This window comes from Schistocerca serialis, chromosome 3 (assembly GCF_023864345.2).
Source record: "Schistocerca serialis cubense isolate TAMUIC-IGC-003099 chromosome 3, iqSchSeri2.2, whole genome shotgun sequence".
In the NCBI taxonomy this organism is placed as follows: domain Eukaryota; kingdom Metazoa; phylum Arthropoda; class Insecta; order Orthoptera; family Acrididae; genus Schistocerca; species Schistocerca serialis.
Genome location: NC_064640.1, coordinates 47,245,023 through 47,270,735, shown reverse-complemented (window position 1 = coordinate 47,270,735; position 25,713 = coordinate 47,245,023). Strand labels below are relative to the sequence as shown.

General features: G+C 38.1%; 1 protein-coding gene across 1 annotated transcript in view; it reads right to left on the bottom strand.

Annotated features, from left to right (window-relative positions):
• Window positions 1–25,713, bottom strand: part of LOC126469698 (uncharacterized) — an 894,140-nt gene that overhangs the window by 9,011 nt on the left and 859,416 nt on the right. Inside the window, exon 38 of the mRNA XM_050096872.1 lies at window positions 14,206–14,307. Within this exon, the coding sequence (XP_049952829.1) occupies window positions 14,206–14,307 (102 nt within the window). The remainder of the gene's footprint in view (window positions 1–14,205; window positions 14,308–25,713) is intronic.

The window sequence follows — 25,713 nt, the reverse complement described above, 5'->3', positions numbered from 1 at the left end:
GTGTATGTACACCATCCCCTGCACCAGCAAACCCACCCAATTCGTGTCAGGTAGTTGCGTGCTGCTATCTCATGCTCTGGACTGTAACCGTGTCCCTATCTGTCAGCCACCTGCCCCCTCTATCTGCACCCCAGCTGTGCCACAGATGGCTCCCCACTCTCACACCAGCTTCCCCCCAAACCCTTCTCTGCCTCCCACCTCTCTCCATCTCTCACCTCACTCTACCCCACACCCCGAGCTTATCCCTGTACACTCACTGTGAGCCAGGCAAGAGCTGGGAGTCAACTGAGCACAATTTATGGAGACAGGCATGTGCATGTGAGTGAGTGTGTGTGTTCATGTGCATGTTTTTCCTTGAAGCTTGAAAAAGGTAGTTCATTTTAAAAGCTAGCAAAGCTCTGTACCTTTTGTTTGTGTACCTTTTGATGATGCAGTGCTTCTGGCTTCGGTGAGCTGTCTCCTTCATTCTTAAATAATTCATAATTCTCAACCAGAACTTTCCATGTGTTATCATTTCAATTCACAGATAATCAAAATTTTTTAAAACATTCTAAATGGTATAGTGCATACTTAAAATCTAAATAACTATTTCCAAATTTCAGTAAATATTCACACAGAGGTACACAATATTTTAAAGTGCCACTAAATCTGCTGTTATATATACTGCTAAGATATCAGTAATATAAAAAATACACTGATAGGTCAGTTAAACAGGAAATTATGCATAGTTGGCAAGATGTATGAGACAGGCAAAATACCCTCACACTTCAAGAAGAATATAATAATTCCAATCTCAAAGAAAGCAGGTGTGAAAAATACTGAGCTATCAGTTTAGTAAGTCATGTCTGCAAAACACTAACAAGAATTCTTTACAGATTAATGGAAAAACTGGTAGAAGCTGACCTTCGGGAAGATCAGATTGGATTCCGTAGAAATGTTGAAACACATGAGGCAATACTGACACTATGAGTTATCTTAGAAGGTAGATTACGGAAAGGCAAACCTAGATTTCTTGCATTTGTAGACTTGGAGAAAGCTCTTGATAGTGTTGACTGGAATACTCTCTTCGAAGTTCTGAAGGTGGCAGGCCAAAGACAGGGAGCGAAAGGCTATTTACAATTTGTACAGAAACCAGATGGCAGTTATAAGAGTCAAGGGGCATGAAAGGGAAGCAGTGGTTGGGAAGGTAGTGAGACAGGGTTGTAGCCAATCTCCGATGTTATTCAATCTACATAGTGAGCAAGCAGTAAAGGAAACAAAAGAAAAATTTGGAGAACAAATTAAAATCCATGGAGAAGAAATAAAAACTTTGAGGTTTGCTGTAATTCTGTCAGAGACAGCAAAGGACCTGGAAGAGCGGTTGAACAGAATTGACAGTGTCTAGATAGAAGAATATAAGATAAACATCAACAGAAGCAAAATGAGGATAATGGAATGTAATGAAACTAAATCAGGTTATGCTGAGGGAATTATATTAGGAAATGAGACACTTAAAGTAGTAGATGAGTTTTGCTATTTGGGGAGCAAAATAACTGATGATGGTCGAAGTAGAGAGGATATAAAATGTAGACTGGCAATGGCAAGGAAAGCGTTTCTGAAGAAGAGAAATTTGTTAACATTGACTATAGATTTAAGTGTCAGGAAGTCTTTTCTGAAAGTATGTGTATGGAGTGTAGTCATTTATGGAATTGAAACGTGGACGATAAATAGTTTAGACAAGAAGAGAATAGAAGCTTTTAAAATGTGGTACTACAGAAGAATGCTGAAGATTAAATGGGTAGATCACATAACTAATAAGGAGGTACTGCATAGAATTGGGGAGAAGAGGAATTTATGGCACAAATTGATTATAAGATGGGATCGGTTGGTAGGACATGTTCTGAGGCATCAAGAGATCATCAATTTAGTATTGGAGGGAAGCATGAAGGGTAAAAATCATAGAGGGTGATCAAGAGATGAATACACTAAACAGATTCAGAAGGATGTAGGTTGCAGAAGTTACTCAGAGATGCAGAAGCTTGCACAGTATAGAGTAGCTTGGAGAGCTGCATCAAACCAGTCCCTGGACTGAAGACCACAACAACAACAACAATTAATAATTTCATGTAGTTCATTCTAATTTTCATTATGGCTCTCATTCATATAAACAGAGGGATTCACACTGTGTGACCGTATATGTTTCTAAATTTTTGACCAACAACATTTTCTATAAATTAAAATCACATTACTTCTTGTAGTTCATCAAAAACAGTAAAATCCAATATTGGCAAATTTTAAAGCATAATGCAGTTTTCAAAATAAGTTTGTTCTTACACCTGTCTATAGGTAGTCAGATGTCAACCAAAACTGCCAGTCCATGGTTTGGAAGTACACGAGTAATGTCTATGATCATGTGTGCTTTCAGTGTTGGCTCATGCCACATACATGTCCATTCTGTACATGAAGATTTAATAATTTCATTGAAATGTGTTGAATCAACAAGTACTGTGTAATGTAATTGTCATCAGGTTGTGTGACCATTGAGAATGGTGAATCTCATTAGTGACTGACGTAATTGATCTTCTTCTATAAACCCATGCAAGATAGTGTTAATTGTGACCTTTGATGGTTTTGCATAAATGCGAACTGTTTATTTTGTACCACAATAGAACAACTAACTTCACCATTGTAATTGTGGGCCCTGTTTTTGGATAGTTGTGTGAATATTTTTTTGTAATATAAAACAGATCACCAAAATTAATGACTAAACTTTGAAAAGCATAAAATGTGTGTGGTGAGGTTATCTAAAATATGGTGTTGTGTACATTGTTATGCAAACATTATCTGACACTCATTTAAACTTTCAGCTTTGAGGTGATCAAGATTGGTGCTACTTCATGTGACTATGAAATGCAAGTCAGTACTGCCACAAAGTGTACTGGGATTTGTATCTTCTGAACATACTAGCAAATTAGTTATTTAACAAATTTTAGAATGAGTTTTTTTTTTAATATGTATGACACATTTAAACTAATGTTGAATATTGTTATTTTCCTGAGATTGCCTGTTTTGTCATAAAGTGTGATTACACGTACTGAATTAAGTAGTTGATCTTGAATGTCAGAAGACTGGTCACCAAAAGCTTTCATTGAACTTGAGTTTAATTGTGCATTCCCACAGGTATTTATTTATTTATTTATTTATTCCATGTGATCTGATGGTACACAGTGTGTTGCAAATGTCAGAAAATATCAGTTAACATTGTTAACATATATTAACATAGGCCTATAGTATCCAAATGTATTATATTGCTCAATGTTTTCAATTTAACACAAATAGCAAGATTACTGTTCTAAGTATTCATTTACAGAGTAAAAACAGTGACACAAGAAATATGACTTCACAGCTTTGCTAAATTTTATGTTGTCTTCGATGGACTCAATACTAGTGGGAAGATTGTTGAACAGTTGGAGGTCCATGTGGAAAGCCCCCTTTTTACACAGTTGAGTGTTTGTACGTATATCATGCAGATTTGTGTTTTCCTGGTGTTGTGTTCATGTATTTCATTATTTTTTACGACTCTGGTGTCAGTTGGCACTATGTGGTTTCTGAAAAATTTTTGAGTCTCAAGAATGTAGAGGCAAGGCAGTGTAAAGATTTCCAACTTTCTGAAGATGGGTTTGCAGGAGTCTCTGGGTTTGCTCCCAGTAATAATCCTCATTGCTCTCTTCTGGATTCTGAATGTGCTCAGAGCAGTTGGAGAATTTCCCCATAATATTACACCACGTTTTAGGTGGGCTTGTATGTAAGCGTAGTACGTGCTGGTTAATGTTTTCAGGCTAGCACATGATTTCAGTACACTCAATGCATAACAGCCAATACAAATCCTGGCACTTACCTTTCCTGTATGTGTATTCCATTTCAGGTTATCTTGAACCCACAGACCCAGGAATTTGCAAACAGTATCAGCATCTATTGACTGGTTATTTACAGTGACAAATGGCTGAGAGGAATTTGCATTTTGTGTTGTGTGAAAGTTCATGGAAGCTGTCTTTTTGGTGTTGATAGTTAATCTGTTGATTTTAGCCCAGTTGCTGAGTTGTTTAGTGGCCAAGTTCACAGCTTTTTGCACAGCCTCTGTATTCTCCCCTTTGAGGAGTACAGTTGTGTCATCAGCAAATATTATTATTTTGTGTGCATCAACAGTCAGGCTCAAGTCATTAATATACAGGAAGAAAAGTAGGGGTCCCAATACTGAGCCCTGTGGAACACCTTGTTTTACAGTTTTATTACTTGATAGTATTTCGGTTATTGAGTTGCTTTGTCTATTAGTGTATTTCATGCTGACTCTCTGCATCTCATTGGTTAGGAATGTAGCAATCCAATTGTTTGCAATTCCTCTGATACCATATGAACAACAGCTTTGTTAATAGTCCAATTGTGGTGAAGCACAAAACATGAGACATAGGTCAGCTTTCCTTGGAGCCGGGTGTGGGTTTGGCGAACCTTGGGGACCCGAGATTGGAGGTGGTGAGTGCTGCCAGTCTTCAGCAACTTATAAGCTGTAGGTATGGTTCAGGAATCTTTACATTATGGAACATTGCATTTCACAGGGAATGGCCAGACAATTAGGAGTGTTAAAACTGCTATTTAGAAAAATATTAATTTTGAGAGAGGGTTGTTTAGGTTTGAGTTATTACAGAGTAACTTTGGATCACCTGCTCCATCTCAGTTGCATTGGCGATGTGCAGCTGATGCAGATCCCTGGCCTTTCCTCACATGATATGCTGCAACTCATTAATGAAGAGCAACAGGTGGACTCTACATTGATCAGCCAGTACATTATGACCCCTGCCCACTGCAACATTGGATGCCACCTGGTGATGTTGTGGACACAACATGGTAACAAAGGTATGTAAGCAGAGCAGACATGGATGGGGGATCACACTAGTGAAGATATGGCCTGAAAAAGGAGAAATCCATTGACATAAGCAACTTTGACAAAGGGCAGATTATTATTATGCAGAGTCTGTGAACGATTATCTGAAAAATGGCAAAAGTTGGTCAACTGTTCACATGCTACTGTCGTGAGCATCTACGGAAAGAGGTAGAAGGACAGCAAAACTATCACTAGGCTCTAAATCGTTGAGTGTCCACGACTCCTTACAGAACATGGGGTTCAGAGGCTTGTCTGCTCTGTAAAGTAGTACAGATGGTGATCTGTGGCATCTCTGCTGAAAGAGCACACTGCTGGTGCATGCACAAGTGTTTCGAAGCACACCATTCATCGTACATTGTTGAACGTGGAGCTCCGCAGCAGACCATCCCCATGTGTTCACATGTTGATCCAAAGCCATCACCAATTAAGACTGCAATGGGCATAGGACCATTGGGATTTGTCCGTAGCTCGATGGAGATGTGTCGGCTCTATGGGTGAATACCTTTTTTGGTACACTACGTTGATGGTCATTTGCAAAAAAGCCGTCACTGAGGTGAATGGTGGCTTAAAATGTGCCGTATGCCATGAGTGAAAGCTGATGGGAGCAGTATTACGCTATGGGAGACATTCTCCTGCACTTCCATGGGACCTGTGGTAGTAATTGAAGACATGCTGATAGCTGCGGGCCACTTGCATCCCTTCATGCTTGACGTCTTCCCCGACAGTGATGTCATATTTCAGCGATCTAATTGTCCATGTCTCAGAGTGAGAACCATGCTACAGTGGTTTGAGGAGAATTATACTGAACTCAAGATGATGTCCCGGTGACCAAATCTGCTTGATGTAAATCCTATGGAACCCATCTGTGACACTATCTGGCACCTTTGCAGTACACCCAAATCAGCAGTCCATTATTGACCTGTACATAGACACCTAATGATACATACCTCCACAAACCTACCAACAAACTGTTTGATTGCTGATACACAGAATCAGTGTTGTATTTCATCCCAAAGATGGACAAACAAACTATTAAGCAGGTGGTCATGATGCTTTGCTCATCAATGTATGCTCATGCTCATGCTCATGATTTCCAGAAGGCATTTGACATGGTGCCCCACTGCAGATGGATAATGAAGGTTCAAGCATACACATGGGGTTCCCAAACATGAGAATAGCTTCTTAAGTAACAGAACCCAGTACACTGTCCTTTATGGTCAGTGTTCATCATTGAAAAGTATATTGTCAGGAGTAACCAGGGAAGTGTGATAGAGCCACTCTTATCCTCCACATACTTAAATGATCTGGTGGACAGTGTCAGCATCAATCTGAGGCTGTTTGCTGATGACACCACACTGTTTGCTGATGACACTGTGGTGTACAGGATGGTGTTGTCATTGAGTGACTGCAGGAGGATACGAGGTGACCTGGACAAAATTGCTAGTTGGCAGGAAATGGAAACTTGCTCTAAATCTAGATAAGTTTAAGTTAACACAGATGAGTAGGAAAAAGAATCTGATGATGTTTGAATGCAGCATTGGTAGTGTGCTGCTTGATAAATTCACATTTACTAAATATCAATATGTAACATTGCAAAGTGACATGAAATGGAACGAGCACTTGAGGGTGGTAGTAGGGAAGTGAATGGTTCACTTTGGTTCATTTGTAGAAGTTTAGGGAAGTGTGGCTCATCTTTAAAGGAGACTGCATATAGAACACTCATGTGACCCATACTTGAATACTGGTTGAGTGATTGGGATTTCCAGCAGGTCAGATTAAAGGCAGACATTGAAGTAACTCAGGGGAAGCCCGCCAGACTTGTTACTGGTAGATTAAATCTACACACAAATATTACATAGATGCTTTGTGAACTGAAATGGGAATGCATAGAATGAAGACAATGTTCTTTTTGTAGAACACTATTGAGAAATATGAAATACAGAAGTAAAAACTCCAACACTCCGATCAATAATTGTAATTTTATTTTTAAAAATATTAATAAAATTATAATTAGCAATCTTTGCTGTTGAAGTTGGTACTTGTGTATTTCATATTACTTTAGATCACCCACAAACTCACACAATGTTGACTGTATATGAACCACTTACTGCAGAAAGGCAACATGTACACATTTCTTACTTTTACAGTACGGACAAAAAACTGAATAAAACCTGTTTGATTCAGTTTGTCTCCTGGCATGTATTTATTGTTTCTTGATGGAGATATACTTTCTTATTATATATGTGTAACAGTCAAGTATGACATAAGTCAAAAGAAGGGGATGGCTTTGTTGTTGTTGGGCAAATTCCCTTTCTGCAGTACATTGGATTTTCAAATTAATTTTAGGATTCAGTTACTTGTTTTAAAATAGAATTGTACATAGCCAGACACATGTTATTGTGCAAATAGATTTCCTTTTTGTGGTAAACAATGCATTGAATTGCTCAGAACCAAAATCAAGAAAAAAAAGAAATTTATAAATTTTGGACTAGTTATCTTTCTGCAGTAAGGATTCATGTACTATTGAAAAAGATGAGAGAACTTGCATTTGAAGCTGACTGCAGAACAATTCTAGTGCTCCCAATGTATGTTCTGTCTAAGGGCCATGAAGATAACATAAGATAAATTAGGACTTGTATGGAGGCATACAAACATTCATTTTTCCCTCACACTGTTTACAAGTGGAACAGGAAAGGAAACGACTAGCAGTGGTACAAAGTACACTCCACCATGCACCATATGGTGACTTATGTACTATTTATGTAGGTGCAGACAGATTCTTATTTCCCTCATTAGGAACTAACTCCACGAAGTAATGAAAGTGCCTCAATTTCAGACATATGTCTGTGTAGGTCAGGCAGCTTGCAGGAAGTTGAATGGTTACTGTTTTCACAGCTCATCTGAGTATCAAAATGAGCAAAGCAAGCAATAGCAGTGTTGAGTATTGAGACTAAGTAACACTGTAAATCTCACCACAACAATGGGAGAATTTCCCCCTGTGTTTAGCACCACGGGCAGTAGAAGATCATTGGCAGGGTCATTGGAAAGTGGTGATAGTGAATGACTGTATGGCTTGATCATGACAAGTGCTCTACCATCTGAGCTACCGAAGCACGACTCACGCCCGGTCCTCACAGCTTTACTTCTGCCAGTATCTCATCTCCTACCTTCCAAACTTTACAGAAGCTCTCCTGCGAACCTTGCAGAACTAGCACTCCTGAAAGAAAGGATACTGCGGAGACATGGCTTAGCCACAGCCTGGGGGATGTTTCCAGAATGAGATTTTCACTCTGCAGCGGAGTGTGCGCTGATATGAAGTAAAGCTGTGAGGACCGGGCGTGAGTCATGCTTCGGTAGCTCAGATGGTAGAGCACTTGCCCGCGAAAGGCAAAGGTCCTGAGTTCAAGTCTCGGTCGGGCACGCAGTTTTAATCTGCCAGGAAGTTTCAGATCAGCGCACACTCTGCTGCAGAGTGAAAATCTCATTCTGGAAATATGTTGATTCTGTTAGCTCTGAAGGAGGATCTGTCTGAAAGCTCAACAAAGTTTTTGGTCTATGTGGCAATTATGCACACAACTCCTCATGTGTACAGTGAGTTGTTATCTTTGCTATTTCTGTTAAAGACTATTCCTTGCCATAATGAAAATTAATATAAAGCAATCAGTGTTCATATCAGAATTGCACAAAGTTAAAAATGGTAGAAACATTTTGTGTGACACTTGGTACAGGAAACCACAACTGGTAAAATCTGAAGTTCAGAGTAGAATATAGGTTATATACAAATGGTGGTGGCATATTTAATACCTTTAAGAACTCAGTAATATCTTGTGAGATAAATACAGCATCAGAAAGTGGGATAGTCAGGATCAAGATCAAATGTTGAAGTTAGGTTGAAAACAGAAATCACATTTCTGTCATCTGCCTAGCATAAGTGTTATAGTGGTAAAATGCTTCACAGAAAATCTGAGAAACATTGCATATAAATTGACTGATCATGCCATAGTGATAAACAGAGATTTCAATCTCTCATCTATAGACTAGAAAATACTTGCACATAGTACCAGTTGTCAGGATAAAAATTCTTGTAATATTGTACTAAACATATATCCTTTAAATTACATTGAGCAATTGCTTATACAACTCATAAGGAAGGGCAACTGCTATAGCTAGACTATTAGATTCTGTGACTTTAAATACAGCAGTCAGTGACTATAATGATATTATGGCAGTACACATCTCTTGTGCAGAATAAAAAGTTAAGAAATCAAAGAAGATACCTCTACTTAAAACAGATGGCAAAAATGATTAGAAACTATCTCAACAGGCAATGGCAAATATTCAGATCTGAAAAGAAGAATTTGGATATGAAACAGAGAGCTACATGGCATACTCAGATTAGATTACTTGTTTCATAAGAGAGGTCCTCACGAATATAGATGATATCAGAAAGAATACTACTTAAAATAACCTTAACTACTGTAGCCAAACAATACCAAACTGGGGGAAAGGTGGGCGATATGTTTGCCTTATTACTGTCCTGAAGTTGTGCAGAAGTCTTATAGTACAAAGCAGTAATGTTATGTGATATTATTAGAGAGCTCATCAGTAGAGTAGGAGAATTTGGCCACCAATAAATCTTACAGACTCTTCTTAATCTGTTTTATGGAGAATTGAAGTTTTTATGGTTGTTGGGAAGTTATTGAAAATGCATGTTTCTGGATAATGGATACATTTTTGAACCAAAGTAAGTGCCTTTGAGCCAGTTGAAAAATTAGACATTTAAACCAAATGCCATACATATACAGAGAAGCAGTAGTTATTATATCCAGTTCTTTGAACAGTTTTTTGCAATATGTACTTCAAATGACCCCTGTTACAGTTACACAATTACTGCTGTGTTGTTTCTCGCATTTCTAATGTGACATAAGTTTTAAAAGAAGAAATTTAAGATGTATACAACTAGTTTGAGGAGCATTATATATGTGGATCAAGTTGGGAAGGTAGAGATTTAAGAACTACAAAAATATGGAAAGGATCAATTGGTATTCACCGTGTAGAGGAGGTTGTTGAATGGCAGACACATTTAAAAAGACTCCTAGATACTATTCAGCTATTGGACTTAGTCAATCAGATGTAGACAAAACAAAAAACATGCAGTTCATACAAGTACAACTCACAGACACAAGTCTACTAAGAACTGGTGATGAATCTTGGTATCTGTGGCATCAGCTTATGACACATCATTCACTTCAACAGTGGACAGTTGTGGACACTTACTAACAAGGAGAGATCCCCAGTAGTGGGATCAACTTTTTTAAACTGTCTGTACAGTCATGTAGATTAAGATCCCAGGTATCACACACCCCAGCTGTACACCCTGATGGGCCCTTATTTGTGAGTAATTGACAAAAAAAATCAGAATTTTGTCTAACACTCAATAGCATTGAAGAGATAAATTGTGTAGTGTGGTTGCATGGTGAATGGTAAGAATAGTAGCTTCACATGAGTCTTTTGATTTGAATCTCACTACATACAGTAATATTTTTTATTTTTAAATCTTTATCAAATGCCTTTGATCATCACTTGTATTCACTTAACAGATTTAAATGTAATTTTTTTATTTCTATTCCTTTATCACATCATTTGACTCATAATATAACTTCTTTGTTTGCTCTAATTTTTCTTCTTATCATTCTTTTTCTGCTTGAAATATTTCTTCATTTGTTTTTAATTAATTTTGTGTATTCATTTTTGTTTTATCATCCTGCTTTTTTCCATTCATTATATCTATTACTCATTTTGTTTGAATTTCGTTACTTACAAATCATTCTTTTATTTAAATCTTCATCTGTGTTACTTTGTCCACAGTGCAATAGCTATTTATGTTATGTTTTGAATGTTTGTATGATGATAACAATGCATAAAAATGGTACATCTGGTAATGAAAAATACATTTTTCTCACCACTGCACAGCCAACATAAATAGAGTATTTGGATTTTTTTTTTAACTGATGGATCAGAATTTTCAAATAATTGAATATTCTAACAGATAATTATAATTAAATACATATTCACAAAAATTCCTGTTAGAGAAAGAATGATATAAAGAAAACACTTAAAACATTAAGAAAAGTTCATATGGTGTTTAAAACAACGTGCAAAGGAATAGAAATAAAAAATTACATTTTACTAATGAACTGTACAAAAATAATGATCAGAGTCATTTTGATAAAGATTTAAAAATAAAAAAATTATTGCATCTATTGAGATTTGAACACTCACAACTTCTTGCATGAAACTGTTATCGTACCCATTACACCACCCAACCATACAATGTAATTTGACATTTTTAATGTTACTGAGCATCACACACAGTTCACTAAACAACAGAACCAGAAGCTCTCTTCCCCCCCCCCCTCGGCGCCACACCCACACAAATCTGCAGTCTTTACAATGAGGTGACAAAAATCTGGGATAGCAATATGCACATATATAGGTCGCAGTAGTATCACATACACAAGGTACAAAAGGGCAAGACATTGTCAGAGCTGTACTTGTACTCAACCGATTCTTGTGAAAATGTTTCTAATGTGATCATGGCCACATGACAGGAATTAACGGACTTTGAAAACAGAATGGAAATTCGAGCTACATGTATGGGACATTCCATTTTAGAAATCATTAGAGAATTCTGTGCTGGTGTAAGCTGTCACCTACACACCACTTGGCAAAGATGTAGCATGAAGTAGGCGCTTGATCAATCATGCCTTTCACAAGAGAGGCCAGAGACAGACTCGCAAGCAACATGCCGCCAACGCCCTCCGAACACCACAAGTATTTAGGCTGCTGCCACTGACCAGAGGGCGTCATTCAGTAACTAGTGCAGTCACTAGCTCAGTCAATCCAGTCTCTGATGGACTAACTCACTGTCACTCACATTCAAGTTTGTAGAGTGGGCTTAAGCTATGACAGTACATAGTGGGACCAAATTAGTTGTAGCCATGGACTCAAGTTGTCAACAAGGCACTACACAAGTTGGTAGTGGTTCCATAATGGTATGGGCTCTGTTTCCATTGAATGGACTGGGTCCTCTGGTCCAATTGAACCAATGATTGACTCGAAATGGCTATGTCAGGATAACTGGAGACCCTTTGCAGCCATTCACGTACTTCATGTTCCCAGACAATGATGCATCACATCAACAGGACACAATTTTTCATGATTGGTTTGAAGAACATTCCAGACAATTCAAGCGACTGATTTGGCCACACAGATCATCCATCATAAATCGCATCAAACATTTATGGGACATAATTGAAGGGTCGGTTCACACACATAATACTGCACTGGCATCACTTTTGCAATTGAGGCACTGAAATAAAAAATGGGACTTGTCACCATTTTTGGGGTGTATGATTTATTACTGCAGTTGTTATTTTACACAATTCTGCATTTTTTGGTTCTAAACCAGTGTTGAAATTTTGTTTCATGCAGAAAGAGGACTTGCCACAGAGACAAGTCCCTATATTGGATGAAAGAACTTGAGACATAATGGCAGCACTATCGTGTGATGCAGTAAACAGCTCTGAGTTTTCAAAATGACTTCAGCGATGGAAGCATTAGTTGAGTCCAGAGATGATTTACATGAATTTAGAAGGAAGACACACATAGCAGGAACTGATGTGTTTTATTTGTGGCAGTCATTGTTATTTATATGTGGAATTCATAGATTTTCTGATAACATAGTTTTCATCTATACATACAATGAAGTAACTGCAAAGAAGGATCCTAATACAGTTGTTTCTCTCTTTATGGATTTCATAACGAAAGATTTGGCCACTAGTGGGAAAACCCTGCATGCATTTTCAGATGCCTGTACAGGAAAGAACAGGAGTTGCACAATGGTTCAATTTTGGTACACTTTAGTTCATAGTGGTAGATTTTCAAGTGTTTTCCACATGTTCTCAACCCAGGGACATTCATACTATTGCTTGTGACAGGAATTACTAAAAAGGAAACAGGACATAGTGTATATTCCCCACCATTGATTCATAGTACTACAGAAAGAAAGGAAACATATGCATGTTGAACTGTGCACACAAGTTGCATTTCTTGAATATCAGAAATGTATAGATTCATTTTTTAAGAAGTCTGTAACTGTGAAAGGAGAAAAATGGACTGTTACACAATACAAAACATTTGAGTACACCGTTCAGTCAAAACGCATCTCTCTTTCACTCAGTAGCGGTGGAATAGTGAAGTATTCTGGTTAAGACTGGGATAGTCCCTCATTTTCATAATGTGCTGAAAGTATATATGGACATCACTCCTCCGAAACCTGAGAAACTACAAGATGTTTCATGCGTGATTGATATTATCCCTTTGCAGTTTTGAGAGTATTTTGATATTTTAAAGAAATGTGTCATCAATAAGGTGACTGTTGGAGAGGAAGACAATGAATCTGGAAGTGACATTTGGTATAATGATAAAGAGTGACAAGTTTATTAACATATGTGTGTGTCAAAATAAACAGGATTGTTTAATAAGTAAGAACTGTGGAATTAACTCTTCTGTATTACAAGCAAGGGTGGTAACAAGGATGCTAACATCCATTATATTGTCTATTTCGAGATGAATTGTTCAATTATGAATGTTTATACAAATATAAGAGTGTGTATGAACATGTTCAGATGATAAAAAAATATTTTGCTTAAAAAGATGCCTTTACACAGTATTTACAACAAAACAATCTTTTTTATATCAAAAAGGGGGTAAGTCAGTCATTTATATTGATTTTTTCTATTATTTGCCTTTATTCTGTGATTACAGGTTTTCGTATAAGATTGTATTCTCCCTGAGGAGCATGTGGGAATAACTATAACACTAGGGAATAATACTATTCAAGATTATACAGTTTTTTCAACATATTTCAAAACTATTGTTGAGTGACATGTCCCCCTTTTGAACTCAACACCTCAATTACCCTATAAAGGCAGCATGGCTCAGTATTTCTGCAGGGGACTTCAACAAATAGTTGAGTCCATGCCATGTAGAGTTGCTGCACTATTCTGGATAAAAAGAGGTCCAATATGATAGTAGGAGGTATCCCACGACTTTTGTCACCTCAGTATATATCAGAATACATATCGAAGATACACAGAAGAGTCAAGTCATGACAATGGTTTTATCTACTGATGGCCTATTATGTGAGACACTACTTGTCAGTTATGAAAAGATAAAGTACACTACACAAAAGTCTTACATGCTCAACATGACAACATACTCACCAAATACTTATGTCTGTTGTGGGTTCTCATACTAGGATAATATTCTGGTAGAGGTGCTCCATCATAATAGCGTGGATACTGAGGCTCCACAGAATCATCAACCTATGGTAAAAGATGATGCATATGAACTGCCATTTCAGCAACAAGTTGTTCAACATCCTGCTTCACATAAGATGATACAGTTACAGAGGTGACATTATCTACAACTTGAGTGACACAACTTAGTTAATCCTTGATCAGATTATTCATATTTAATATTCACTAAAAGGAAAAATTTAAAATACAGAAAAAAATCATTGAAGTTCATAATGCTAAAGTGAAAAAATCATTGAAACTCAATGTCTGAGACTTCTAAAGGGAACTTTTTTAAAGAAAACACAAAAAATGTGATAGCAGTCAATCAAGCTTTTATCTACATCTGAAAAATCAACACAACAAAGTACAGCACATCAAAAATGCATTACAAGCTCTACACAAAGTACCAAAAGGACATGCTATGAACATTCTGGAAGAATTAGAGGTATATACTACGGATGTTTGGAAATTCTGCGCAAAAATAAAAACTACTTACGTGTTTGGGGTAAACCTTTTATTATTTTTCAACACAGTCTCATTCTAAACTTATACATTTCATTCAATGCTGTTCTAATTTGTTGATCCCTTCTGAATAATAGGAATTGTCCAAGTCTGCAAAACAGCTATTAGTTGCTGCAATCATCAGACATTTCTTCAAATTGGGGAACAAACAGTAGTCGAAGGGAGCCAAGTCTGGAGAATAGTGGGGATGAGAAATGAGTTGGAATGCTATTTCCATTAATTTTGTGACCACAACTGCTGAGGTGTGTTCTGGTTCATTGGTGTGATGGAAAAGGATTTTTTTGTGGTCCAATCGCCAGTGTTTTTCTTGAAGCTCGGTTGTCAAACGGTCCAATAATGATGAATAATATTCACCTGTAATAGTTTTACCCTTTTCCAGGTAGTCGATGAGGATTACCCCTTGCAAATCCCAAAAGACAGTTGCCATAACCTTTCCAGCTGAAGGAATGTTTTCGCCTTTTTTTGTTGCAGATTCTCCCTTGGTAAACCATTGTTTAGATTGTTGTTTGGTCTCAGGAGTATAGTAATGTATCCATGTTTCATCCACAGTGACAAAACAATGCTTAAAATCCTGTGGACTTCTCCTGAACAGCTGCAACGTCACACGATTCCATTTTTGGTCAAGCGACAGCAATCATGGAACCCATCTTGTGGATAGCTTTCTCATGTCCAAATGTTTATACAAAATATTATGTAACCATTCATTTGAGATGCTCACAGCAGTAGCAATCTCATGCACCTTAACTCTTCTGTCATCCAGCACCATATCATGGATTTTATCAATGATTTCTGGAGTCGTAACCTCCACAGGGCGTCCAGAACATTCAGCATCACTTGTGCCCATATGGGCACTCCAAATATGTTGAAACCACTTATAAACTGTTCTAATCAAAAGTGCAGAGTCACTGTAATGTTTATCAAGCATCTCTTAAGTCTCCTAAGGCATTTTGCCTTTCATAAAGTAATGTTTAATCACCACATGAAATTCTTTTTGGACAATCATTTGACTTCCTTGATTCACACAAATGCCAAACACAAAGAAATAGACCATTACAGCTGATACTTGGTGTGTGTTCTTTCCAAAGATGCTACTAACTAGGCATGACCTCGATACACACCAGTGGTGCCATCTCTTGGACTTTGCATGGACTTTTCAAACACCCCTCGAATACTCACGTGAAAAATCATCCAAATGACATTCTCAATGAACAAACTGATCTTAAACACAAAAATTATTTACAAAATTTTATTGATATTTTGGAAAATGAGACCAGTTATAAACACACAGTAAACAAAAATGAAAGATAGCCATAGATACAAATCATAACAAAATTATAATACCAATGAAATACAACCATCATCACTGACTGGCAAAAATTATACTGTAAACATAAAGCATCAATGGGAACAAATTGTCAATCTAGCTGTCTAAAAACTTCTATGCAAACAGAAATTACAAGACTTATAACAGTCTAGCAACAAACAGACAGTCAACAGTTTACTCACTGATGCAACATGGGCATCTATTCTGATATCTGTAAGTATATACATAAGCTGAGCCTTATGTACAACTTTTATAAACATAAGTTGACCCACCAACTGTAACATCTATGGGCTTACTTGAGAATGGCACTATAGCTGAAACAAGTTTGTAGTATGGAAGAAGCACTACTAATTAAACTATATGCAGCTTGCCTGGAAAAATTCATTATGAAATGTCACATTATGATGTATACTATGGGCCCAACCAAACAGAAAATAATTTGAATAGGATGGTGAGGTCCGTATCTGCAACACTAAAAGAAATATGACATTTATTATTCATGATTAAAACTGTCAGTGACTCAGCAAGGTGTTCAGTATGCATTTACAAAAATTTTTGATCATTTTTCCAATAACATAAAATGTCTTAACAGGCAGAAGAGCAAGTTTTAAACCTAGCTTAAAACCATTTCTTGTTGACAACTCATTCTATTCCACAGGTGAATTTTTATCTAAAACTGACAGCCTGTACAAAAATTAACTAAAAAAAATAATTTTAAGTGTATTTGCATGAGTAGGGCTGAAAATAATATCTTCATTAATGCTGACACTTATCATGTATATATATACTGTAAATTGACTCATACCACAAAATTTTGATTAAAATAATTGTTCAAACGAGCTATGGAACATGTAACTCACTGACTAACTTACTAACATGTAAATAGGAAACACAGACAAGCTGTTATAAACAGCACAGCAAACTCATTATCATAAGGAAGACAGTACAGGTATGCATGGTGAGGCAGCTGAGAGCATCCACTGTAAATGTATTCATAATGAGTAAATATATTGAGGTACAGTTCCACTTAGTTGTAGTGAGCAATGTTAGGAATTCCCTGACATATACAAGTAATTTTTAACATTTATAACTGTGAAATTATGACAAAAACTTCCTTTATTTTTTAAAGAAACTATATACTTTTTTCTGTTGTATTAAAACATTCAGAGAGGGTTTCAATGACATGGCACATGTAGAACCTGTTATTCTTTGTCAATACAGGTACTGTTTTTTTGGAAACTTCACTTCTTTTATTTTTATCATATTTAATTGCTTCTTCTTTTTCTTCTGCCTTTGTCCCACATTGGCGCAGGGTCAGCATTGTTATATATGGATGTGGTGTGGTTAATTCTGCCAGTACCTCGTCTCCTACCTTCCACACTTGCTGTGAGGATGGGTGGTGAGTTGTGCTTGGGTAGTTCAGTTGGTAGAGCACTTGCCCACGAAAGGCAAAGGTGCCGAGTTCGAGTCTTGGTCCGGCACACAGTTTTAATCTGCCAGACAGTTTCATATCAGCACACACTCCACTGCAGAGTGAAAATCTCATTGTGGAAACAAACCCCAGGCTGTGGCTAAGCCACGTCTCTGCAATATCCTTTCTTCCAGGAGTACTAGTTCTGCATGGTTCGCAGAAGAGCTTCTGTGAAATTTGGAAGGTAGGAGACGAGGTACTGGTGGAATTAAAACTGTGAGGATGGGTCGTGAGTCGTGCTTGGATAGTCTAGTTGGTGGAGCACTTGCTCTCCCGAGTTCCGAGTCTCGATCCAGCATGCAGTTTTAATCTGCCAGGAAGTTTTGTTTTCATCTTGTGCATTGGTTTTATTTTTATTTATTTATTTATTTATTTTTGGCAGAGGCTATTAGAGCAGTGCCTGCTGTTGAAAAGAAAGTATGACCTACACGTCAGGTAGTGTAAGCCTTGACAGAAGAAATGATGTTAATCATGTCACTACTGTTCAATTTGAGAAGAACACCTGGCTCTTACTGAAGAGGTGGCAAACCTATAATTAATAAAAATAACTTTTTACAGGCATTTTTGATACAGTGCATTCATTTTATGGCTAGATGAATATCAGAGCTGGCAGCCAGACCTAGATAGGATAGATAGATAAAGATCTCCTGGCTTAATCATAAATGCACAACTACATCATGATTGTTATTCCCAGGACCAATCAATCAGACAGTTGGGTCATAACATTCAAATTTTAGAGTTTATGCTAAAGGACATAGCCGTTCCAAATCCCAACACCTCTCTAGTACACTGCTTGAAAACAATGTGGATGTGGCGGTGATTCGAGAGACACACATAGGTGCTGAGGATAGCCTATAATTGAGAGGACATATAGCTAGTTACAAAGTCCTGGGAGCTATGTATCATCAGATCTATGGCTGTGCTACTTATTTATGCACCAATATTGAAAATATGCACCTGATATCTGTGAACTGTGTGCAAAATATTGAGACTATCTCAGTTGAAGTTGAAGGTGACGGTATAACAAATGTCTATAAGCCTCCAGCAGATAACTGGACAGCTCAGGTTCTTCCCCTTTTCCTGGCATCCAAAAATACACACTGAAGAGCCAAAGAAACTGGTACACCTGGCTAATATTGTCTAGGGCCCTCACAAGCATGCAGAAGTGCCACATCACAGTGTGGCATGGACTTGACTAATGTCTGAAGTAGTGCTGGAGGGAACTGACACCAAGAATTCTGCACCACTGTCCATAAACCTGTGAAGAGTACAAGGGAGTATAGATCTCTTCTGAACAGCACGTTGCAATGCACTCCACATATGCTTGATAATGTTAATGTCTGGGAAGTTTGGTGGTCATGGAAGTGTTTAAAATCAGAAGAGTGTTCCTGCAGCCACTCTGTAGCAAATCTGTATGTGTGGGGTGTCCCTTTGTCCTGCTAGAATAGCCCAAGTGCTTTGGAATGTACAATGGACATAAATGGATACACATAATCAGACAGGATGCTTATGTATGTGCCAACTGTCAGAGTCATATCTAGATATATCAGGAGTCACATATCACTCCAACTGCACACCCCCTACGCCATTACAGAGCCTCCACCAGCTTGAACAATCCCCTGCTGACATGCAGGGTCCATGGATTCATGAGGCTGTCTCTATACCCATACACATACATTCGCTTGATATAATTTGAAAGTAGACTTGTCCAACCGGGCAACATGTTTCCAGTCGTCAACATTCCAATGTCAGTGTTGACGGGCCCAGGCAAGGAAAGTTGTAAAGCTTAATGTCGTGCAGTCATCGGGAATACACGAATGGGCCTTCAGCTCCAAAAGCCCATGTCATTGATATTTCATTGAATGGTTCACAAATTGACACTTGTTGATAGATCAGCATTGAAATCTGCAGCAATTTGCTGAAGGGTTGCAATCCTGTCACATTAAACATTTCTCTTCAGTCAACATTGGTCCCATTCTTGCAGGATCTTTTTCCAGCCACAGCGATGTCAGAGACCTGATGTTTTACCTGGTTCCTGATATTCATGGTAGACTTGTGAAATGGTCATATGGGAAAATCTCCAGTTTATTGCTACCTCAGAGATGCTGTGCTGTGTCCCATCACTCGTGCACCAACTATAACACCACGTTCAAACTCACTTAAATCTTGATAACCTGCCATTAGAGCACAGTAACCAATCTAACAACTAAATCAGACACTTGTTGTCTTGTACAGGTGTTGCCGACCACAGTACCATATTCTGAAAGTTTACATATCTCTGTATTTGAGTTTCCATGCCTATACCAGTTTCTTTTGTGCTTCAGGGTATTTTGGTAATTTCAATACTCATCAGAGTGATTGGAACTACAATGATAAAGATGAAAATGGTAAGGACCTTATAAACTGAGCTAAACATAACAACCTTAACCTAGTTTTTTACTCAAAGGACAAGGGGACATTTAAATCTGCAGCTTCGAAGAAGGATTCCAAACCTGATGTATGTTTTGTAAGTCATAATTCCCAGCGACAACCTCTCAATACATTAAGGATGGTCCTTGGAGGCATCCCAAATAGCCAACACTGTTCTGCAATTCTTGCTGTAGGAGTTCAAATACCTGTAATTAGATCAAACCCTACACCAAGGTGGAACTGCATAAAAGCTATCTGGGCTAAATTCTTCAAAGAACTTGATAAAATGATCAGATGGAGTGTCCCATTAAGCAAAAAATATGAGATTTGATGAAGTAGTTTCAGCAACAGCAAAAAGTGCATGCCTAAGTGATTCCAGAAAGAATATATTTCAGACTGGAGTAACAAAGACCTATGTCGGCCCTATTTAATGATCAATGATTGTGACACTGTTAAGGAATTGTTAAAACATCTTGGTGGAGCTCATAAAAATAGTGGGGAAAAGAAACAGAGAATATGGATTTTCAAAGGTCAAGCAGAGAGGCATGAGTACCTGAAGAAAACTAGTAGAAAGTTGATAGCCTACCTGCGAAGTTTCTGAAGCAACACCAGACCAGATTTCACAGCACCCTAATATAAGACACATACATGAATTTTTATGAAAGAGCTTATCAATCTGAAGCAATATGGCACACAATAAATCAGAATAACCCAGAAACTTCCCCTTATAAGAGGTCAAATCAGCACACACAGAAATGAGAAAAGGGAAAGCTCCAGGATTGGATGGGATACATCCAGATTAGGTCATCAGTTGTGGAAACAAGACACATAAAAGACGTATGGGCTTCTTCACCAATACTATGCTATTGGGTACAATACCAAGAGTCTTCAAAAGAACAAAATCCATAGCTATACTGAAGGCTGATAAACCAGCAAATAAATGTTTTGATGTTATTGTGAGGCCTCTTTTGTTGTTTGTAATTTTGGCTACATCTATTTGTTTATTCTTGAATGGCACACAGCATGTTTGTTGGTGCTATATGTCATGATTTCTCCTAAATATATACTTTCCATATGATTTTGATTTCTTGTGTCCTTTTTTGTGATGGATGACTCGGTTAAAAAAATGACAGTTTTTTCAAAGAATATACTGAACCTCATTTTCTTCACTATTTCCTGTGGTGATTTAACTTTTTGCTATGATTCATAAGTGTTGTTGGACATCTGTATAGTCAGGCAGTTAAATTTAATCTTATCTTTAGACATTCCAGCTTTTATGTTCTTCTGGTTAACCTTGTACCATTCTCCCATCATGTATCACAATATACAGTTAAACAGAAATGGTGAAAAGCAGCCTCCCTGTCTTACAACTGCCTTTATGGAGTGTAGCTCCAAAAATTCTTCTCTTAACTTGGCTTTCAATTTTGTCTTGTTTAAAATAAGTTTTATTAATTTGATTAATTTAAGGTGAAGTCAAAAATTTCTTAAGATTTTCATGGACACAGTCATGCCATGTTAAAAGTTACAATAGTTATTGCGAAAGGCTTGTTTTGTTTCTTGTGATATGCTGTCATTAATTTTAAGGTGGTAATCTTTTCTGCTCAGCTTCTCAATAGTCTGAAGTCCCCCCATCCCTCTCCCCTGGCAGGCACCTACTTCCGGCTGTAACAGCTGTTTTACTCTGTAATATCAAACTCATAACAAATTTTGCATGTAAGGGAGTTATACCTTAGTAATTACTTATATTTCTCTTCATCTCCTTTTTTTGTGGAGTGGGGTGGATTACAGCCATGATGCAATATATATGGACTGTTTCTGTTACAATATTATGAAAAGGATAGTTATTCAATTTTTTTGTACAGCCATGTCTAGGGGTGTCCAAACTGTAGCACTGGCATATTTCCATGTTTCTATGAAAACTTGTTGGTCTTTCCCACATACTTTATAAGTTTTCAGCTCCTTAACTGCTGCTTCCACTCCTTGGGATTTCTTTCTTTCTCTTTTTTTTTTTTTGGGGGGGGGGGAATGGAGGGGGAGGGAGTTTATGTTTTCATGGTTGGCCTTTATTAGCATGTTAATGTTAATACACAAATTTTAAAAAAATTCCCGGTGTTCTTTGCAGTTCAAAAGTTTATCGAATGCTTTTGTCATTATTGCAGCATTTTTCTTAATACTGTATGCCATTTTTTTGTCCTCACTTTGTAGCATTGATGCAGGGACTTTATTTTTGTATTTATCTTTCAAAGGGTTTGTATTAGTTTCCACTATTAACTTGATCACCTATTTTTTATATTCTCTCTTGATTCACCTAATAATTTGGGTGAAATTTTTCAGGCAGTTTTGAGGTTGCCACTCCTGGTAACTTTCGTCGTGAATTTTGTCTCTTTCTGAGGTCTATCAGGCAAGTACTTAACATGAGTCTACGGAGATTAAATTTTCAACTTGTTTCATAATTGGTAAAGTTCTTTTAAACTGTCCATTAATTTTATGGTTTGTGTAATTTCTCAACAACTATTATTTCTGATTAATTGGTGTGATCATAATTCCTCTCATCATCTTTGGTTTTCAGTTTTTCCTTCTTTATAGGTGGGAAACTAATTTTGATCTTGACATTATAGATTTTTCTGTGAAAGAATGTGTCCATCTATATTTGCTCCACTTGTCATCTTCCTTTTATCTGGTCAGGGCGTTTCAAAGTTTTAAGTTTGTTTGGTCTCCTTTGAATTATTTGGGTTTGGAGATGAGATATTGCTGTCTACAGAGTTCAACAAGTCTCTGGGCATTCCTGCTGGTGTATTTCTGAGGAGCGTATTTCCAGATTATATCTCAATGTCTTGTGTTTTCTTTCTGGAGTTGCATACTGAAATCCTCTAATAGTAACTTAACCATGTTTTATTTAAAGAGACATTGTGTACTTCAGTACCTTTCACAACTTTTCTACTTCTTTCATGGTTTTTGTTAGAAAATTTCTCTCTTTACCTCAGGTATGGGCATTTATGATGTTACAAATTTTGTTTACTCACCAAGTGGTGGCAGAACACACAAATAAAAGACTGTTGTAATTGCCAAGTTTTTGGAGCCAGTCACTGCTTCTTCAGGCAGAAGGGTTGAAGGGGAAGCAAGAGGGGTGAACGAAAAGGACTGGAGAGGTCTAGCAAAAGTGGCAGATTTTGGGAAAGTCTCCCAGAACTGCCGGCGAGGGGAGACTTACTGTATGGGATGAGAAGAAAAAACTGACTGTCGGGGACTGCATTGGATGAGATTTGAAAACCTGAGAGCTTAAAGGTAGAAGACAGGGTAATATGCAGACAGAGTTTACTGCTTAAACATCATGCACAAGTTAATAAGAGTGAAAAGCTAAGTGCATTGTACATAAAAGAGGTGGGAGGGGGGCAGTGAAAATAGACGGAAAAGACAATGAAAAATGTAGAAAACTAAAATGGAGAGAAGCAAAGGGTAGTTACAGTGAAGAAATGCTGATACAGAAGAAGTAATGTAAATTAAGGCCAGGTGGGTGGCTAAAACCAAGGACATGCTGTAGTGCTAGTTCCCACCTGCGGAGTTCTGAGAAACAGAAGTCCAAGGGAAGAATCCAGATGGTGCATGTGGTGAAACAGGTGCCGAGGTCACAAATGTCATGCTGTAGAGCATGCTTTACAATAGTATATTGTGAGTTGCCAGTATACACCCTCTGCCTATGCCCATTGATGCTAATTGATAATTTGATGGTAGTCATTCCAATGTAGCATGCTGTACAGTGTTTACATAACAGCTGGTACATGAGATGTGTCGTTTTGCCAGTGGCTCTCCCTTTGATAGTATATGTTTTGCCATTTACAGGGCTATTATAGGCAGTGGTAGAAGAGTGCACATGGCAAGTCTTGCAGCAGGGACCATCACAGGGGTAGGAGCCATAGGGTAGGGAGTTGGGTGCAGAAGGAGCATAGAGCCTGACAAGAATATTGCGGAGATTGGGAAGGTGACGGAAAGCTATTCTAGGTGTGGTGGGCAAAAGTTCCAACAGAATGGATTTAATTTCAGGGCATGATTTTAGGAAGTCATGGCCCTGTCAAAGTAGGTGATTAACACATTCCAGACCAGGATAATACTGAGTCACCAATGGCATCCTCTGAAGCTGTTTTGTGGTGGGATCAGTATTGGATGTGATGGCCCGGGAAATGTGCTTTTTAAGTAGGTTTGTGGGGTCACAATGTGCAGTGAAGGCTGAGGTGAGAATGGTGGTATATTGCTGTAAAGGGTCTGCATCCGAACAAATATGTTTGTCTCAGATGCCCAGACTGTATGGGAGGGAACGTCTGACACGGAAAGAATGGCAAGTGTCAAAATGTAAGTACTGTTGTTTGTTAGTAGGTTTAATGTGGATGGAATCATGTAGATGGCCTTTGGCAAGGACAATATAACATCAAGGAAAGTGGCACGAGATTCAGAATAGGACCATGTGAAATTTAATTGGGAGAAGGTATTCAGAGATTCCAGGAATTTTAACAGGTCAGCCTCACCATGAGTCCATATGGTAAAGATGTCATCAATGTGTCTAAACCAAACTAAGGGCTGAAGACTTATGGATCCCAGGAAAGCCCCCTCCAAGTGACCCATGAAAAGGTTGGCATAGAAAGGAGCCATCCTGTCCCCATGACCGTACACATGATCTGTTTGTATGTCTGCCACTCAAAGGTGAAGTAGTTGTTGGTAAGTGCAAAGTTGATTAAGGTCAGTAGGAAGGATATCATAGGTTTGGAATCAGGTGGCACTTACCGAGGAAATGTTCAGCAGCAGACAGACCACGTACGTGGGAGATATTGGTTTAGAGGGAGTTGGCATCAATGGTGACATGCAAGGGGTGTGGTGGGAGTGAGACAGGCACAGATTTCAGATGATCTAGGAAATGGTTGGTATCTTTGATATAGGAGAGGAGTGTTTGTACTACTACCAACAAACAACATTACTTACATTTTGACAGTTGCCATCCTTTCATGTTCCCTCCAATACAATCTTGGCATCTGAGGCAAATCTTATTTGCTCGGATGCAGACTCCTTACAGCGATACACCACCATTCTCACCTCAGCCTTCACAGCATGTCATGACCCCACCAAACTAGTTATAAGGCAGATTTTTCGGGCCATCATATCCAATCCTGGTAGTGCTGATCCCAGCACAAAACAGCTTCGGAGCATGCCATTGGTGACTCAGTATTATCCTGGTCTGGACTGTGTTAATTACCTACATCGACAGAGCCATGACTTAATAAAATCATGCTCTGAAATGAGATCCATTCTGTTGGAAATTTTGCCCACCACACCTAGAATAGCTTTCCATCACCCTCCCAATCTCTGCAATATTCTTGTCAGGCCCTATGCTCCTTCTGCACCCATCTCCCTACCCTATGGCCCCTATCCCTGTGACCATCCCCACTGCAAGAATTGCCCTATGCACCCTCCTACAACCACCTATAATAGCCCTAGAACTGGCAAAACATGTACTACCAAAGGCAGAGCCACCTGCGATACGACACGTAATATGCCGTCTATTATGTAAACATTGTACAGCCTGCTACATTGGAATGACTACCACCAAATTATCAATTAGGAACAATGGGCATAGGCAGAGGGTGTATACTAACAACACACAATACCGTGTTGCAAAGCATGCTCTACAGCATGACATCTGTGACCTCAACACCTGTTT